Raw genomic sequence first — 19,891 nt, forward strand, 5'->3', positions numbered from 1 at the left:
CAGAGTAGCAGTAAACAAGCCAATGATAAAGCCAGCTTTTCCTGCAAAGGCCAGACAATTGTGGTTGAGAAGAGTAGTCTTCCTGTAGGGTTGGTGGGTCCGGCTCTCACAATCAAGATGAAGATCAATGGTCAGCCCTGTGAATCCTTACTGGATAGTGGATCTCAGGTCACTATCATCTTTGAGCCATGGTACTCTGAAAACCTGTCAACAGTACCCATCCAGCCTCTCTCTGGTCTGTCTATTTGGGGCCTTAGCACAGCCAGTTACCCCTACAAGGGATATGTCTTGGTTGATGTTTCTTTTCCTGCTGCTGTCCTGGGTGTGGAAGAGACCGTTTCCATCCTTGCATTGGTTTGTCCAGAACCTGAAGGTCCTAAACAAGTGCCTGTGATAATTGGGACAAATGCAAGTTTTTTCCAACGTTTAATTGGACTTGGCACAGCTGGTGATGAGACAGATGAGGCACACACATTAAGAATTCAGCTTCAGAACTCAGAACAAGAATCCCCTACCAGAGTTGACATACCTGCTGGAGAAGTAAAGTGGGCAGGTCCAGGTGCTTGTGTCATACCATCAAGAGGAGAAATGTGTGCTGTTTGTACAGTTGAGTCACAAAAACCGCTGGAGAAGGAAATTTTCATGGTAGAAACCCCTTCAGATGATATGCTGCCTGCAGGACTGTTCATTCTTCCAGTGGTACTGCCCTCTTCTGCTGTGGAAGAGAACAAATTCAAAGTGTTGATTAGAAACGAGACGTACAAAGAGGTAACCATACCATCCGGAACAGTCGTAGCACATGTGTTTCCTACAGATACAGTGACTGTGGCACCTGTTACCCAGACGAAATCCGAGACAATTGATCAAAAGGTGTTTAATTTCACCAAGTCCCCCATTCCAAAAGAGTGGGAAGATCGACTTCGTCAGAAGCTGTCTGAGAGAGGAAATGTCTTTTCCCAGGAGGAATGGGATGTAGGACTGGCAAAGGACGTTAAGCATGGCATCCGTTTGAGTGACTCTAGGCCATTTAGAGAGAGATCTCGACGAATAGCTCCAGCTGACATCGATGATGTCCGTCGACATCTCAAAGACCTGTTAGCTGCGGGGATTATTAAAGAATCCAGAAGTCCTTATGCTTCACCAATTGTGATTGTACGCAAAAAGAGTGGTGCAATACGCATGTGTATCGATTACCGGACCTTGAATAGCAGAACTCTTCCTGATCAGTACACGACCCCACGCATAGATGATGCGTTGGACTGTCTTGCAGGAAGCAAGTGGTTTTCAGTCTTAGACCTGCGGAGCGGATACTATCAAATAGCCATGGCCGATGAGGACAAGGAGAAGACTGCCTTCATATGTCCTTTAGGGTTCTATGAGTTTGAAAGGATGCCACAAGGAGTTAGTGGAGCGCCTGCGACTTTCCAAAGGCTCATGGAGCGTGCAGTTGGGGACATGCATCTTCTAGAAGTAATAGTGTACCTTGACGATATTATTGTCTTTGGGTCCACTTTGGAAGAACACGAGCAGAGGCTTCTGAAAGTCTTGGACCGGTTGGAGGAGTATGGTTTAAAAATCTCACTGGATAAGTGCCAACTCTGCATGACGCAGGTCAAATATGTGGGCCATATTGTCTCTGCACATGGTGTTGCTCCTGACCCGGAAAAAATCGAAGCAGTCGCCAAGTGGAAGGTGCCCACGGATGTAAAAACCTTAAGGTCATTCCTAGGATTTTGTGGGTTTTACCGACGGTTTGTTAAAAACTACTCCGTGATTGTGCGACCCTTGACGGAACTCACCAAGGGGTATCCTCCAGCCAAAGGGGGTGGAAAGGTCATCACAGAGAGAAAGTACTTCAAAGAGTCAGAACCATTTGGGGAACGGTGGAGCGAAGATTGCGATGAGGCCTTTAAAACCATTATCTACTGTCTTACTCATGCCCCTGTCCTGGCATTCGCTGACCCTTCAAAAGCTTATGTCCTACATGTGGATGCAAGTGGGAACGGCTTAGGTGCAGTGCTGAACCAAGAGTATCCGGAAGGACTTAGGCCAGTCGCATACGCCAGTAGGAAGCTGAGTGCAACAGAACAAAGATATCATACTCACCAACTGGAGTTCTTGGCACTGAAGTGGGCTATAGTGGATAAATTTCACGACTACCTTTATGGGGTGAAATTTGTAGTTCGAACTGACAATAATCCGCTCACTTATGTCCTTACTACTGCAAAGTTGAATGCCACAGGACATCGCTGGCTGGCGGCATTGGCCACATATGATTTCAGTCTTCGATATAAGCCAGGACGTTATAACATCGATGCCGATGCGTTGTCTCGTTATCCTGTGGAAGATGGGTCCTCTGATGGTTGGACGGAAATATCCCAGCCAGGAGTGAAAGCAATCTGTCAGACGGTGACAAGTGACAAAAATGAGGGATCTTCCACCAGACTGGTAGATCAGTTGGGAGCCGATTCAAGCATTGTTCCACCTGTTTATGCATGTTTTACACAGCTGGAGCTGGGAACCCTGAAACAGTTGACACATGCTGACCTGGAGTTGGCTCAAGACAAAGATCCAGTCATTGGACCGGTGAAGACAGCTGTGGAGCAAGGAAAGGTACTTACAACTGGTGCCAGTGCTAACCCGCGAATGACACTATTGCAGAGACAAGGTCCTAAACTGATCATCCAGAATAAGCTGCTGTACAGAGTGTTCATCAGTCCCTGTGGTAAGGAGAAAAGACAGCTTGTTTTACCTGAACAGTTCCATCCACAAGTTATGCATTCATTACATGATGATGCGGGACATCTGGGAATTGAGCGGACTACAGAGCTTCTGAAGGACAGATTCTACTGGCCACAAATGACTTCTGAGATTGAAAAGTATGTAAAAACATGTGGAAGATGCATAGCCAGAAAGACATTGCCTCAGAAACGTGCTCCTCTGAGTAACATCATTAGTAATGGACCAATGGAGCTTGTATGTATCGACTTCCTGTCAATAGAGCCAGATTCGAAAGGTGTTGCTAATGTCCTGGTCGTCACTGACCATTTTACACGCTATGCCCAAGCCTACCCGGCTAGGGACCAGAAAGCAGTGACAGTCGCAAAGATTCTCTGGGAGAAGTTCTTTATGTATTACGGACTTCCAGCACGTATACATTCGGATCAAGGAAGAGACTTTGAGAGTCGCCTTATAAAAGAACTTCTGGGAATGCTGGGGATTAAGAAATCAAGGACAACCCCTTACCACCCTCAGGGAGATCCACAACCCGAACGATTCAATAGGACACTACTCTCCATGTTGGGAACTTTGGATGCTGCAGAAAAACAAAAATGGAGCCAGCATATCAGCAAATTAGTACATGCATACAATTGTACTAAGAATGACACTACAGGGTATTCACCTTACTTTCTTTTGTTTGGACGAGAAGCCCGCTTGCCAATAGATGTGTGCTTTGGTACTTCTTCAGAAGGAGGGGAAGGACAGACATACCAGAGGTATGTCGAAGACCTGAAGGCAGATCTTCAGAAAGCCTATCGACTAGCTTCTGAATCTGCTCTAAAGAATCATCAGAGAAACAAACGCCTCTATGATCAAAAGGTGAAGTATCAAAGCATAAGGCCTGGAGACCGTGTGCTTATTCGTAATCTCAGTTTCACAGGAAAGCACAAACTGGAGGATAAGTGGAATTCTGACCCGTACGTTGTTCTTGAAAAGCTCGACAATTTGCCTGTGTATAAACTCAGATCAGAGAAAGACACTGGAAGAGTTAAGACAATGCACAGAGATCATCTCTTACCTATTGGAGAATCGGTGAGAATGCCCAATCCTGATAGGAGACAAGAAGTTCCTAAAAAACCAGTGCCTAGGTCTAGAGTCACAAAAGAACACAAAGAAACATTGAGGGAGGAAAGACTATTGAAAACTCCTGTAACCGCTGATAATTCCTCAGGAAGTGAAGATGAAAGCTATGGGTACTATTTTCCAGACAGGTCTAGACAATGGACCCGGTTAATTCCTGATCTTCAGCACGAGCTTGAAGTGAGAGAGGAAGAAGTAACTGCCCGCACAGACAGTGAATCTGAATATTCTGGAGAGGAGGAAATGATGGAGGAAACCTGTGAAAAGGATTCCAGAGAGAATATGCACCTGATTATAGACTCAGCGCAAGAAGATTCTTCAGAAGGGGGAGTAGATGACTCTGAAAATGCATCAGACCTGGGGGCCGAACACATGGAGCATCGTCCTAAAAGGAAGCTGAGACCTGTGTCTAAATTGAGCTACGATGAACTAGGCCAACCTAGTGAGAGACCCGTAACAGTTGTGCACAGAGGAATAGTTATTCATCTGACGGATTCCTCAAAGATTGAACTTTGCCCTTCGAAAAAGTATCAACCTCCACCTAAATGGGCCAGGGGTACTAGAATATGTGCTAGCTCTGGGAATAGACTTGTTATTCATATTTAAAGTCAGTATACTCATGGGGGCATGAGAATTTCAGAGGGGGGAGGATGTAACCCTGGGTTAATTTCTATATTATTACTCATTATTATTATTATCTGTATTTTATTTATTTGTTTATGTTAAATGGGAATATACAGAAATGTGCTGTTTTGGTTTTGAGTTTATTACTGAATCAAAGTTTACCTGTTCAGAAATGTTCATGTCAGTAAGTTGTGTTTGGTTTAACGTTATTGACTAAAGAAACAACTTGATCCCGTCTCATATCTGTTATGGCAACTGTGATTGGCCGGGGCGGGGGTCAGTCAAAAAAGAAAAAGGAAAAAGGAGGAAGCGAGAGTTGTCGGCATGATAACAATGTGCGCTGTTTTTATTTGTGTGAAACATAGTCAGAACTGCAGTATTTAGGTGTTAAACATAATAATATTCTGTTGTGAAGTCAACACGACGCCGATTCAGAAGAACTGTTATAGTTTAATCTTTGATCGTTATTGCAGTGAACTGTACTATCAGTGTTACCGGTGAGAAACTTTACTCAAGTTTATCCTTTACACCGGCGGATGTGCAAATATACACGGTGATCTAAGCGATTTCTAAGAGCTGTTGGTGCATCGATCGAGGGTGACAGAGCCGCTGAGGAGAGTCGAGATAGCGCTCCAAGCGCGGACATTACGGAGTTGCCTAACGGATGACGTTTTCGCGTGGATGGATCTGACGGGAGACGGAAATCGTTAAACCTTGCCATCTACACCCAGGTACACTTTGTTTATTTGTTGGTGCTCTTATAGAGTGAAGCGGCCATTTTACGTTTTATTCGGCCTCAACGCACACAAGCAACGTATCAGGCCTGCAACGGGGGTTTGTGTGTGTGTGTGCGTGCGTGTGCGTGTGTGGTGGGCCCACAATAAGTTGTTTATTTTGAATTGGTGACTTATATGTTGTTTCAATACTTTGTGATTTATTGAGTATATTCATCCAGGTTTACAGTTTGTATTTCTGATTGAAACCGAAGTTTGTTTACATATTTTATTTCTGTACTGAGTTTGCACAGGTGCCAGAATCACATTGGTATATTGGTTTCACTATGTGAAGACAAATTTGTACTTTGTGTTTATTTTGAGCTAATTTAAAGAGTGATTCATTAGCCTTATTTTGATTTAACTTTAAGTGCTGTGTTGCATAAGACTCAATCAGATACTGTATTTGAATACACAAGTTTATTCTGAAGTTGGTGGAGCAGACTTTATTCATGTTGAATTGAATTTTGGTTCTTTAATCATTTTTGTTTATTTCATCTTTTAAATAAATTCATTGCATATTTGAGCTACATAGTGTATTGTTCCCTTCAATAGAACCGATAAGTAGCTGTAACAGTGGGTTTATATGGGTCTAAGTTGCACTTTGTAAGAAGTAGTGTATAACCAAGGGTCACATATTGATTATAGGATCACGTCGAGAGACAAAATAAATGAATCTGGGTTTAAGCGTCCAATATTCCAAAGGTTAGATACACCTAGGACAGGAGGGGGCGCTACATAAAAATAGTAGTAGTAGTTAACTACATAAAACAAGTAACTATAAAAAAGTAGCCAGCTTCTTTGAAACTACTTTTATTTTTCACATTCTCACATGAAAAGATACAGGAGTAGCCTATAGTATTTATAGCAAACTGTATAGTAAACTTTCTAGACACAGTATGGTTTTTTTACTTTACCACAGTAAATGTTGAACTATGCTATAAGATTTATCAAATTTATAAATGTACTAATACAGAATACTGTAGTATATAGAGTGTGATAATTACTATAATATTCTACAGTGTCATATAGTACATTTACTATAGTAAATACTAAAAATGATATAGCCCAGCATTTTTATGTGACACTTGAATATGTAATAGAGAAGTTTAAAACAATGTAATAAAATACCATTATCATTGTATTGTTAATTTATATATTGTTTAACATTCGATTCATATGTAATACTTATTATGATGGGTGTGTCGAACGTTAAATATTTACCCACTCATGTACATCCTTCACTATCTCTTCTCAGTGAAACGTAAAGCCACAATACATAGTTACTGCAGTAGATTGCGATAATGAACCATTTCAGCTTGTGATACAGTAGGACGAAGACGTTACACCGCTACTTTCTCAAAAAAGAAATTAAATACTGGAAATTTTTTAAAAGTAGTGTTCCATTGATTCCCATCTTCACCTATTGTGATTTGGGCAGAGTTCTATTATCTTCTCAGCAGGGCAATGAACCAAATATCCTTTGAAGGTATAATCTTTACATTTTGATTTAATTTTGAATGACTAAGGCCCTGTCAAAGACTTACAGTAAATCACATTGAAATATATGGTCAAAACCAAACTCTGTTGCTCGTCACTAAAAACTAGATTTTTAGCCTAGTTTTCACACACTGGGTCACACTTCTGCGGAGGCGATCGCTGCGGCGACGCTGGCTTTGACGACTTGGATGGAAGCACTGGCCTCTGCGGAGGCGATCGCTGCGGCGACGCTGGCTTCGATGATTTGGATGGAAGCACTGGCCTCTTGCGGAGGCGATCGCTGCGGCGACGCTGGCTTCGATGACTTGGATGGAAGCACTGGCCTCTGCAGAGGCGATCGCTGCGGCGACGCTGGCTTCGATGATTTGGCCTCTGCGGAGGAGATCGCTGCGGCGACGCTGGCTTCGACGTCTTGGACGGAAGCACTGGCCTCTGCGGAGGCGATCGCTGCGGCGACGCTGGCTTCGACATCTTAGACGGAAGCACTGGCCTCTGCGGAGGAGATCGCTGCGGCGACGCTGGCTTCGACGTCTTGGACGGAAGCACTGGCCTCTGCGGAGGCGATCGCTGCGGCGACGCTGGCTTCGACGACTTGGCTTCGACGCAGGCTTCGACGTCTTAGATGGAAGCACTGGCCTCTGCGGAGGCGATCGCTGCGGCGACGCTGGCTTCGACATCTTAGACGGAAGCACTGGCCTCTGTGGAGGAGATCGCTGCGGCGACGCTGGCTTCGACGTCTTGGATGGAAGCACTGGCCTCTGCGGAGGCGATCGCTGCGGCGACGCTGGCTTCGACGTCTTGGATGGAGGCTTCTGCTGAAGAGTCTGCTGTGGCAGAGCCCGTGACTTGGGCGATGGCCCCTGCAGGCGGGGTCTGAATCCCTGGTGATTGCTGAGGCGGTTGCAGTGGCAGTGAGATCTCCCGCTAGGGAGATGAAGGCTGAATAGTGGAGGTTCGAGCCCATGTGGGTGAAGGATGGATTCTTAGATGATTCGGGAAATGAGGGTTCGATGGGCTTCCCTTATGATTGAGAGATCTGACCTGATGTAGCTCTTAAAAGCTTCCGATGTCCAGCGCCCTAGTGCTTGGATTTGAGACTGCGATAGGCCTTTTTGGGCGGCTGTAGTTGCTGCGCCTATGCGGAAGGAGTGGCCGGAAAAGTGGTCTGCGGGAATGCCAGACAAGAGCAACACGGCTTTGAGGTGTTTTTGGAACCAGAAGCGTGTGGCTGGGCGGTTAGATTCGTCCACGAAGAGAGGGTCTGATGTGGTTTTGGTCTGAGATTTCCTGAAGTGAAGTTAGGCTAGAAGGGTCTGATAAGGCTGAATCGGTGACTGGAGGTTGAAGATGTAGATGAAATGTCCCCTCCTGGTTTGGTCCGTCTTGCTTTGTTTAATTAAGAATGAGATCGTCTCTGAATCGAGTACTGATAGGTCAGATAACGTTGGATGTATTACGGGGTTGAAGATGGACGTGGTGGAAATTTCAGAACATCTTAGAAAGCCGAAAAAGGCTAGGATAAACATGGAGTCGAGCGTGCGATCGACGTGCTTGGAGTGATATCCTTTACGGAGGGTGGAAATGCATCTGGTCAGTATATCCAGGGTTATAGGTTGCCTGGCGTCTGGGCGAGCAGGCTGGGTTCTTTGAATGCCCTTGATGAGCATAGATGTTTGGGAGCTGGCTATGGCTGCGGATGGAGAGTTGAATATGAGCTTGTGGAAGAACTGGACCCCACTCATGTAACCTTTAATTGAGCTTGCTTGCAGGTTTTTTGACGAGTTTAGGAAGGAGATGAAGGAGGTGATGGAGAATACGGAAAATGAGGGAAAGGGAATGTTGAACGCGTGGTGAAACGCCTTGAAGCTTTTCCATGCATTGAGATATGATTGGAGGGTCCTAAGGGAGACGGCTTGGACGATGGAGTTTTTGAGATGCATCGAGGAGGGTTTTTAGTGGGTGGTTTACAGGAATATCCGCTCCGAATAGTGAGGTATTGGTGTTGGCAAGGAGTCTGCTTCGGGCGCCAGCTGCCTGAATTTCTGGAAAGCGAAACGAGAAAGGGCATCAGCAATCTGATTTTTTTGCTCCGGGAATGTGTTTGGCAGTTAGAATGAACTGGTCACAGGCTGAGATCCAGATGAGGCGTCTGAGGAACGACATTAAAGCGGGGGAGTGAGAGCGGCCTTTGTTAATGCAATGAACCGTGGCCTCGTTATCGCAATGTACGATAATACTGGAAGCCGACCACTCTTTCCCCCATAGGGATGCTGCGACGACCAGTGGATACAGCTCGAAAAGTGCAGAGGATGCTAAGGCCTGCGGAATCTCTAAGAGCTGGGGGGGCCAAGAGGATGCAAACCAACGACCTTGGTAAAAGCCTCCGAAACCTACAGAAGGGGCGGCGTCAGTGAAAAGGTGAATATCGACGGGGGAGGAGGACATGTCACTGTAGAAAAATGACAAGCCATTCCATTGCTTGAGAAATTGTATCCATAAGCTCAGCTCGTCAAGGCAGGGGCTGGATATGGATAACATGTCCTCTAAAGCGTGCGCGGAGGACGCGAGAGAGAGGAGGTGTGAAACGAACGGGCGACCTTGCGGGATTATTCTCATCGCGAAATTCAGATGGCCGAGAACGGACAGGAGCTCGCGTTTGGAGCAGCGGGGATTAGCTAACAGCGAGGAAGCGATGACGATTGTTCTGTCGATTTTCTCTTTTGGCAGTGAAGCCTGGAATTTAAGAGAGTCTAATTTTATTCCGAGAAATTCGATGGAAGTGCTCGGTCCTGAAGTTTTGTCTGGGGCAAGGGGGACGCCGAGTTTTTCAAAAACCTGTTGGACTTTTGCTAGATGCGCAGCTGGAAACGAGTCGGGAGACGAGATGATTAAAAAATCGTCTAGTAGGTGGATTAGGTAGGGAATTGCATAATTGTTAGAGAGAATCCAGCAAATTGCCTCTGACAACATGTCGAAGATTTTGGGGCTGCTTCTGCAGCCGAAAGTAAGGCGGACAGAAAAGTAAAATTTATTGCGCCATTGAATGCCGAAAAGGTGCCAGAAGTCTGGGTGGATGGGCATGACTTTAAATGCGGACGTAATGTCGACTTTGGCTAGCCAAGCTCCACGACCTGCATGTTTTATTAAAGTAATGGCTTGATCGATGTTGTGATAGTGCAGCGAAAATTCCTCAATTGGAATGAGGCTGTTGATGCTTGGAAAGGCCGAGCCGTGCGGTGACGAGAGATCGAAAATGAGGCGCTTTTTTCCAGAGAATTTACGCGTTGCTACGCCGATGGGGCTGATGCGAAATACGGAAAACGGGGGAGCTTCGAAAGGGCCGATAATGAATTTTGCGTCAATCTCCTTTTTAATAAGGAGATCGACTGACTCTGGTTCGGAAAGCGCGGACTGAAGGTTGGGGCAAATTAAGCTGCGTGATGGAAGACTGATAACCCGGGGTCGAAGCCGTTTTGAGAGACCGGTCAGAAGGTAGTCCGTAAACTGAATGTCGGGGTGCGAAGACAACTCGAAAGACAAACAAGAAACGTTCACGGGAGTCGAGAGGTAATTTTTTAGATTTTTATTCTGCACTTGGGACATCGGGCATACAATACGAGCGTGTGCACCGCTGCAGAAAAGGCACACGTGCAGGAAGCGACAACGCTGCCTGGAACATCTTCCTGAATTGAAGCTCCAGCATGCCTCCAAACTGCTGTGTTGCCCGTGAGCTTGGTTGGCTGGGCGGTTTGGCAGGCGCGGAACAGAGGAAGTGGATTTGGGAGGCGAAACTGTGCATGGGGGAAGAGAGGGAGTGACTAGGGGACAGTTGATTGTGGAATGCGCTACTGAGCGACATACCGCGCAGGAAATATTCCGAACGCCTAAGAAAACCCTGTTATGCAGCTCAGTGTCCAGTGCGCCCCAGTAGGGGCACTGGTTCCACTGAGCCACACGAATGGCACATTTGGCGGAGAAAAGTTTGTGGTAAGTGTAAAAATGCGTGCCCCCGTAGGAGAGAGCGAGCTCTGTCACGATGGCGAGGTAATCGCCCAGCTCGCGTCTCCTATGAGGGAACGCAGTGCAGATCACGTCAGTGTAACGTGAAAAAGCAACGGTAAATTCGGGGAAAGACAGTGTGCGGGTGTGGTTGGGTGACTGATTTTTAAATGTGAGCGATAGATCACCGTAAGTGATCTGCCGCTCGTTTGACGGGGGGGATAATGGTGAGAGGAGGAAATAAAGGTCTGTGTCCGCACCTGTCAAGATCTGCGTTCTTATGTTCCCCGAAACTGGAGGCGGTTCCAAGGCTGGTGCGTTGATTGGCACTGGCATTGCTGTCGCCGAGGCCAATGAGAAGCTCGATCGAGCCTGCGGAAGAGAGAGAAGGGGGGGAATGGCAGCCGCCTGAGCGGCTAGCGGAGACATGCTCGCGCTAGCAGCGGCTACCAAGGTGGCTGGGAAATGGCTAGGGACCGGCGCCTGCATCGCTAGCTGAGGCAGCCTCGCGCTAGCGGCGGCTACCGAGGGGGTTGGGAAATGGCTAGGACCCGGCGCCTGCATCGCTAGCTGAGGCAGCCTCGCGCTAGTGGTCGACGCAGGCGCCGTGGGCCAAGAGCCAGGGAATGGGTGGTATAGCACCGGAGCTCCAGGTGCTGGTGAGCCAATGCTTCGAGGGCAGCCCGCTACTGCTGGCGGGGTGTTTGCAGGAGGCCGAAGCTGGCCGACGGCGAGAGGGACCGGTGGGTCCGTGGCGATACCTGCGCTCGCGGAAGCCCTGCTGTTCCAGCTTCCCCGCGGGCGGCCGCGACTAGCTGCGGAGGTGGATTGCCCGGGTCGGGAATACGGAGAACCGCGAGCCGTGCCCGGCTTGGTGGAGGAACCCCCCATAGTGCCCTTCGGTGAGGCGGTGTCCGCCAGGGAAGAGGCGTAGAGGCCGTAAAGCTCCGCCTTGGTCATCCGCCTGTGGAAGTGGACGTCCGCGTTGGACAGAGCTAGTCGTAAGCCCTGGACGGTCCATTTCTGTATGGCGGGGATCGCGTTGTGAGCGGAGGTGTAGAAAGAAGCCGGGGAAGCAGGTGGACGTCTCTTTGAGCCAGGAGACGATGTGCCACCTCTGGACTTAGCCTTCCGAGGTGTAGAACGGCGGAGCGGGCGGCCTTGTGATGAAGCCGGAGAATCGCTCGATATGTCCGATCCTGAGCTGGACTGATGAGCGCTCGGCGGCGCTAACAGATTGTCGTCGATGACGGGGGTCTCAGACATCGCGTTGATGCTTAATCTTAGGAGATCGAGCAGGTAAGATGGATTCTCTATTTATGAGCGAGCTCGCTATGGCTAATTGTGTATGTGCGGTGATTGCTGATTGTGGACCAGCCGGCTGATTATATGCTACGGCTCCTCCCGAACTTTGTTAATTAAACATCATTTAATGTCTGTGTTACGAACTTGTGCGCGATTAAGGAAAACAAATGAAAAAACTAACGGTGAAGGCAAGTTCAACACCGCTCGCGCTTCGAAAAGGGGCGGAGATTGTAACAAACCTCGGGTTAGTGGAATAAAACCTGCTCCCGACCAGGTTAGGTTCACAGAGTAGGTTACTATGGTTACTCACTCTAAGTATAAGATACCTTGATTTCTGAAACGGGCTTGATATACCTCGCGTTCTGAAACTGAAAACCCAGAGTATCCCGTTTTCTTTGATTAACTTACTCTGAGTTTGCACTTACCTTGCTTTCTGAAACGGGTCCCTGAAGCCATTGAGTGTTTTAGTGATGATGTTTTCTATATACTTCCTGTTTGAACGACTGATTTTTATGTTCAAAACAGCAAAAACATTATTAATAATCATCATAAATAATGCTTCTCAGCTTGTTTTGTAGCATGTAAAAAGTATGTATTATATTGTCTGAAAGTTCAAGATTACAACATCAAGGGAAATCATCAGCATCAATTTTGTTTTAATCTCGCATTCCTATGGAATGAGTACAGGTATATGTTTAATCAGATATATGCTGCTATGATCCACATCAGTTTAAAGACACCCCTGGTGCTGCTTTGTTTCATGTTTAAATTAAACAAGTAATCAGGGTTAAACTATGTTTTCAACATTTTCATAATTTATATTTTATGATTTATTTAACCTGCATACATTTAGAATAACATTAATCTCTTTACGTTGTGCAATTGTTTTGTATACAAATAAATAAATTATCACTTGTACCTCTAATCAGCAATCCTAGGATTTGTTTATTAATAAATAAATTATTAATGAATCACCCTGGACATAATCTGTTCTCTCTTTTACCCTGCCCCCCACACAACATAACAGCCAATCACAAAATGTATGTGAAATTCAAATCAGCTATAGATATTTTTCTTTCCTGTTTTCCCTTTTTTTGGCGAGACAGTCTTAGATATTATATATATATATTTCTGGAGCCGGGCCTGATCCACAATTCAATTTTATTTATAAAGCGCTTTTCACAGTTTACATTGTTCCAAAGCAGCTTTACAGGGGAAAATAAGACAAACACAATCAAGGTAAAACACCGTACACAAATAGTTTAACTTGTTATATAAGCACCTAGTAAATAATATCTAATGTCAGCAGTATCCTGGTAGTTTATTATGCATAAAGTGAATGCTTGTCTGAAAATATGTGTTTTTAATCCACAGAGAGTGAAAGTACTGTGTTCAATTACATCTATCTGTTGTGGTTTGCTTTGGCTTTTTGAAGCTACACTTCCAGGAAACGACTGGCATGGACAAGCCACAAATTCAAGTTCAAAAACAAAGTCAACTTGTGTCAATTACATACAATTTCAAAAATAAACAGAAGCATCCAGAAGGATGGAAAATAACATGTTATGAACCACAGAGCTGGTGGAAAATGTTTTTTGGGTTCAGGATCCTGTATGAGAGATCTACATACACTCACCAAAAGGATTATTAGGAACACCATACTAATACTGTGTTTGACCCCCTTTCGCCTTCAGAACTGCCTTAATTCTTCATAGCATTGATTCAACAAGGTGCTGAAAGCATTCTTTAGAAATATTGGCCCATATTGATAGGATAGCAATTTGAAATGATTCAAGCTTTTTGACATGGTGCATTATCCTGCTGGAAGTAGCCATCAGAGGATGGGTACATGGTGGTCATAAAGGGATGGACATGGTCAGAAACAATGCTCAGGTATTTAAAGGGGGCCTAAGGGGCCTAAAGTGTGCCAAGAAAACATCCCCCTCGCCATTACACCACCAGCCTGCACAGTGGTAACAAGGCATGATGGATCCATGTTCTCAATCTGTTTGTCCCCAAATTCTGACTCTACCATCTGAATGTCTCAACAGAAATCAAGACTCATCAAACCAGGCAACATTTTTCCAGTCTTCAACTGTCAATTTTGGTGAGCTCGTGCAAATTGTAGTCTCTTTTTCCTATTTGTAGTGGAGATGAGTGGTACCCGGTGGGGTCTTCTGCTGTTGTAGCCCATCCACCTCAAGGTTGTGCGTGTTGTGACTTCACAAATGCTTTGCTGCATACCTCGGTTGTAACGAGTGGATATTTCAGTCAAAGTTGCTCTTCTATCAGCTTTAATCAGTCGGCCCATTCTCCTCTGACCTCTAGCATCAACAAGGCATTTTTGCCCACAGGACTGCCGCATACTGGATGTTTTTCCCTTTTTACACCATTCTTTGTAAACCCTAGAAATGGTTGTGAGTGGAAAATCCCAGTAACTGAGCAGACTGTGAAATAATCAGACCGGCCCGTCTGGCATCAACAACCATGCCACCCTTTAAATGGCTTAAATCACCTTTCTTTCCCATTCTGACATTCAGTTTTGAGTTCAGGAGATTGTCTTGACCAGGACCACACCCCTAAATGCATAGAAGCAACTGCCATGTGATTGGTTGATTAGATAATTGCGTTAATGAGAAATTGAACAGGTGTTCCTAATAATCCTAGGTGAGTGTATGTCTGTCAGAACTATTAAACATCTCATTCTGATGTTCTTTAAGACTTTGTCAGGTGAAAAAGAGTTTGTCAGGTGGAACGAGGGACTGCAAGAGTTTTACTATGTTATTATTTCATCTCTGGCTCTCTATTGCTTCCTGTCAAATCAGATATTCCCCACATCTGTTTCCATAGTAAGCCCTGAACTCATCTATGACCAAAAGCATTTATGTGTGGCCACCAGTATCTAGCGCACTCTAATTTAGTAAAATAAATCAAAGACCCAGGATTTAAAACAATGGTTGGTTCAAAAGAACTACCTGGTTCCGCGCAAGCCACCCTAATTAAAGGACGCAGATGGAAACTGGGGTGTCAAAAATATACATTTATTTATTTCACAATAGTTCAATTATATAAACAATTGAAAAAAAACAACTGTAATACTTCATGAAACTTCCCTTAATCAAAACACCAAATGGTTAAGGCTATGTACAGAGTTCTTCCGGAGACGTGTCAGAATTCAAAGCACACCACACATCACTTAATAAATAAGTTAAGAATACACAGGTAAAACACCACGATTAAATATGGTAGCCGTGATTTACAACAATTTCTCCCTCCTTCACTTTACACACACCACTGCAGGCGTTTGTCTCCTTGGAAAACTACACGTCTCCCAATAAGTATTTCAAATAAAAGAACCCCACAGAGTATACATCAGAAAAACAGTGACTGGACACGTTGCCTCAGTAAACAAATGTTTACACCATGTGTCTTCACCACAATCTCACACTGTGTTACTGCAACGGTTTGCCCACATTTGAATAGCAAACAAATGTTTACACCACGTGTCTTTACCACAATGTCACATTGCGTTACTGCAACAGTTTGCCCAAAACAACAGATTTGTCCACAGGTCAATCTCCAACCTAAAGCAACGACAACAGCACTAGTTTAAACCCACAATCCTGGTGCTTTCATTCCCCACGCTGTACGGACACACGCTATGCTGGACCGCTAGTTTGGCTTGTCGTTCTGACTACGTCTCCCTAAATAGCCGGCTGAGCAATTAAGCGCTCTGAGGTGTCACCTCCTGGGTTCTAGTGTCCAACTTACATTTGTGATCTTTAAAAACAATACAAAACATGCAAATCACACGTCATAAATCAGGGGGAACTAGGAGGGTTTGTGTTCAGATGTGTGGGGTTGGAATATTATTTGTGAGAATGTTGATTTATTGACTCCATAATCTGTAATAGCATGAGTTATAATGATATTGTTTTCCAAGCATACCCTTTTTAACTGAATTGCTGAAATTTATACTCCAAATGTAATTTCTCTACAGTAAATTACATTGTTAATGCACGTGTAAATCTACAGTTTTTTGGCAAAAAATGAAAGCATCATGTGCGCATGTGTAAGTTTAAGCAAAAGTAAATAATGTCTGCTACAAACTACAAAAGCCTCATTTTAATGAGTCCGTTTCTTTGAGGAGAAAAGTGACGTCATTAAATGACATGGATTAATATATGTCCCGCACGAGCCGAAAACGACATGAAAATGTTGCCTATTCTGACCCCTAGTGTCGTTCCAGGCGATTTAAAAACACTATAACAAAAAATATTGTCAATGAAATAAAGATTTTCTCGCACCGTCCGATATCCATAGTATTCGTCGAATAAATATTGTTTTAATATTCCAATTACATTTAACAATAATTACACAATAATACATGTATTGGCAAAACAAAGGTTTTATATGTGACCCAGTGATCCAATCATGAAGTTCTACGATCTAGAACTGTGTTGCTGCATAAGGGTTTGTGGAAACAGCTGACCAATCACTAAGCACAAGCAAAGTAAAACGAACCAATCAGATTTAACTTTACAAGTATGTAACATTTTTTGCGGAAGTTGACGTATACGGCAGATAAGCGGTATATTCCTTACCAGTTCCCTTATTTATAATAAAAATGAAGAGAATTACAAAATAAACGGTGAGTTTGAAACTTATTCGTTTTCAATGTTGTTGATTTAGTGACAGAAACTGAGGTTTTTGGCCGTGTGTCTTGATGATGTCATAACTTCAGAACAGCTGTAATCCAGAGCTGTTTATGTGTATGAATTTACCGTCTGATTCAAATTTAAGATCCTTTAATCTTTTAGTTTATTAGTCTAATAAAAACATATGAAACTACTCGTGTAATGAGGGTGTCTGTTGTTAATCTTCTTTACATTTGATCATCATAGCACCAAATTACATTTGACATAATACAGGAGAAGCATGTGCATGTCACAAATCTTTTATAGATACAAGACAAGATGCTTTTTGTTTTTATTTCAAGCTATTGCATTGCCACCGCTGTATTAGATTTCAAGGGGGAAATGACAATACATTCGATTCATGCTATTTATTACATTTCACACAGGTGTTCAAATAGCAGTCTAATGCCAGAATGTCATCATTGTGGCCCAAGGAAGCTGTATTTCTTGATTGATGGCAGCATTAGCAGTGTTGCGTCATGCCAGCAGCAGTCCTCTGCTGTGGGGCTGGACTCCAGTCCTGTTTGCTCTCCTGGGCTCAGTATTTGTCCTGCTGCTGCCTTTAGCAGGCATAGAGGAGCAATGCTGTGCCACTCTGAAGGGCATCGCTCTCCTGCGATGCCAGCTGTGGGGGGGTGTCCAGCGACCTACGGTTCACACGACCAGCCTGACGGTCCTGTTCACAGAACTAGATCTACTGCCACAAAAAGTCAAGCCCAGTAAAGGTACAGTATGTGCTTCCCACTTACTTTTTTCATGTTCGTAACTTTTCCAAATCCATAAATCTCATACTCCAGATTAAACATATAAAGCATGTTTACTATGTAAAAATTGAACTTCTATGAGTAATGGATAGTATAAATCTCTGTTTGAATGTCATTTTTGCTATCTGTCGATGACAGAGAATCAGTTGGAGGCGAAAGCGGCTCTTCAGCAGGCTCTGGAGATGAAGAAGCAGGGGAAGAGGGAGAAAGCTCACAAGCTGCTCGTTCACGCTCTCAAAATGAACCCGGAATTTGTTGAAGCGCTCACCGAATTGGGAACCATTCTGGAGGAAGAAAAGGACGTTGTCCAAGCAGATCACCTCTACACCAAAGCTCTCGCCATCTCGCCTTGTAACGAGAAAGCTTTGGTGAGCAGGGACCGCACCCTTCCCTTAGTAGAGGAAATAGATCAGCGATACTTTGGAATTATAGATGGAAAGGTACGACGTCTCATGTCTATACCTAAGGGCAACTCTGCCTTGCGCCGTGTGATGGAGGAAACATACTACCATCACATTTATCATACGGTTGCCATAGAAGGCAACACGCTCACGCTGTCAGAGATTCGCCATATTATAGAAACCAGATACGCTGTACCGGGTAAGAGCCTTCAAGAACAGAATGAGGTGATTGGTGTGGATGCTGCCATGAAGTACATCAACACCACACTTCTGTCCCGTGCCAAGGACATCACCGTGGATGATATCTTGCAGATACATCAGCGGGTTCTGGGCTACGTCGATCCTGTCGAAGCCGGGCGATTCCGGACTACCCAGGTGTTTGTGGGGCATCACATTCCACCTCACCCACATGACCTAGATAAACACATGCAGGAATTGGTGCAGTGGTTGAACTTGGAAGAGACGTTACATCTGCACCCTGTGGAGTTTGCAGCTCTGGCGCACTATAAACTGGTTTACGTGCATCCATTCGTGGACGGGAACGGACGGACGTCTCGACTGCTAATGAATTTGATTCTAATGCGAGCCAGTTATCCGCCAATCACCATTCGTAAGGAACAGAGGGCGGAGTATTACACTGCATTGGATACTGCCAACGAGGGTGATGTTCGGCCCTTTATTAGATTTATAGCAAAATGCACAGAAATTACACTGGATACTCTACTGATAGCCACGACGGAGCATGCAGTTGGCCTGCCCGGTGCTAGCAGTCATGCATGCCCGGACTGTAAACAAACCATACCTGCACACAGCTGAGAAATTCTATTTTAGCTTGTTGGAATAAAATCACATTTGTTGTGTATTTTATTTGCCAAAGGGACCATATGGGCTGCAGGATGATTCTCTGTTCAAATCATCTGTTTAATGTATTACTGTTGGTTTTGATGATGTGAAGCCACATTAAAGACACATTGTTTTATCCTTAATTGTCCGTTTTTAGTAACAAATTGAAGGAAAAGTTTAATAGCTGTCAGTGTGAAAAGCCTGGTGAACAGGTTGTAGGACATACCTTTAAGTAGTGTTTGTTCTTCTGTGCGGACAAGACAAAAATCAAAACTTGGAGTGAAAAACATGCAGACAGCTCTAAAATCTCTATTTAAGATTGAGATCATTTTCTGATTTGATGTACAACATGATGCATTTGTGATCTCCTCTTCGCATAATTAAATAATAGCTATTTGCAAACTTTGCAATCATCACAATTATATTTCTATATTATATTTATGACTTTATGTATAAGTGATTATTTTACATTCGTATTTTAAATTTTTACATTCGTATAATTTAAGGAAACATACATTAAGTATGCTGCTCTTTAAAATGTTAATTAGCTGTTTTGTTTAGTTCAAGTAAAATGTGTTTGAGGGCAAATAACATTTATCTTTTTCCTTATTTCTGGATTAAATATTGACTAAAATCAACAAGAAGCACTTTGGTTAAAACAAAGCATATCCCTTATTAGTAAAATAAAATTTCTTAATATTTTATTACTGTTTGTGTAAAGTATATGATAAATTATCGAACAGCTTTGTGTCTTTTTCACTTCTAGTATTTGTGTGATCATTTCTTGTTGCCTCTTTAAAATGGTTTCTAATTTTTTTTTGGTGACAAACAACAACTTAATTCACTTAGAAAACGAAAGTTCACCCAAACATAAAAATTCTGTCAAAATTTTTTCACCATGTTCAAAACCTGTATGTGACATTTTCTTCTTAGTATAAAGATATTTTGAAAAATTTCTTTGATTTTGGGTTCAAACAATGGAAGTCAATGGGGTCCAATCTTGTCTGGTTACCAACGTTTCTCAAAATGTCTTTTTCATCTGAAGTCATACAGTTCTGGAATGAGTAAATGTTGAAAGAATAAAGTTTTTTTTTGGGTGAACAGTCCCTTTATGACTATTTTAA

The 19,891-nt window shown here is 43.9% G+C and overlaps 1 protein-coding gene across 1 annotated transcript; it reads left to right on the forward strand.

The window, feature by feature from the left end:
* Window positions 1–16,559: 16,559 nt before the first annotated feature.
* On the forward strand, window positions 16,560–19,866 carry ficd (FIC domain protein adenylyltransferase). Its single transcript, XM_079481067.1, has 3 exons — window positions 16,560–16,713; window positions 17,146–17,484; window positions 17,662–19,866. Exons 2-3 carry the CDS (start codon window positions 17,214–17,216, stop codon window positions 18,738–18,740), a joined length of 1,350 nt encoding a protein of 449 aa, XP_079337193.1. The 5' UTR covers window positions 16,560–16,713; window positions 17,146–17,213; the 3' UTR covers window positions 18,741–19,866.
* The last annotated feature ends 25 nt before the right edge of the window (window positions 19,867–19,891 follow it).

The sequence above is a fragment of the Barbatula barbatula genome (assembly GCF_947034865.1).
Source record: "Barbatula barbatula genome assembly, chromosome: 2".
Lineage (NCBI taxonomy): Eukaryota > Metazoa > Chordata > Actinopteri > Cypriniformes > Nemacheilidae > Barbatula > Barbatula barbatula.

Bases quoted from the DNA above. Each gene is read 5' to 3' on its own strand.
- ficd (XM_079481067.1), top strand. From the start codon at position 17,214: ATGGCAGCATTAGCAGTGTTGCGTCATGCCAGCAGCAGTCCTCTGCTG. The intron at 17,485-17,661 runs GTACAGTATGTG...TGTCGATGACAG, and splicing joins AAAAGTCAAGCCCAGTAAAG to AGAATCAGTTGGAGGCGAAA.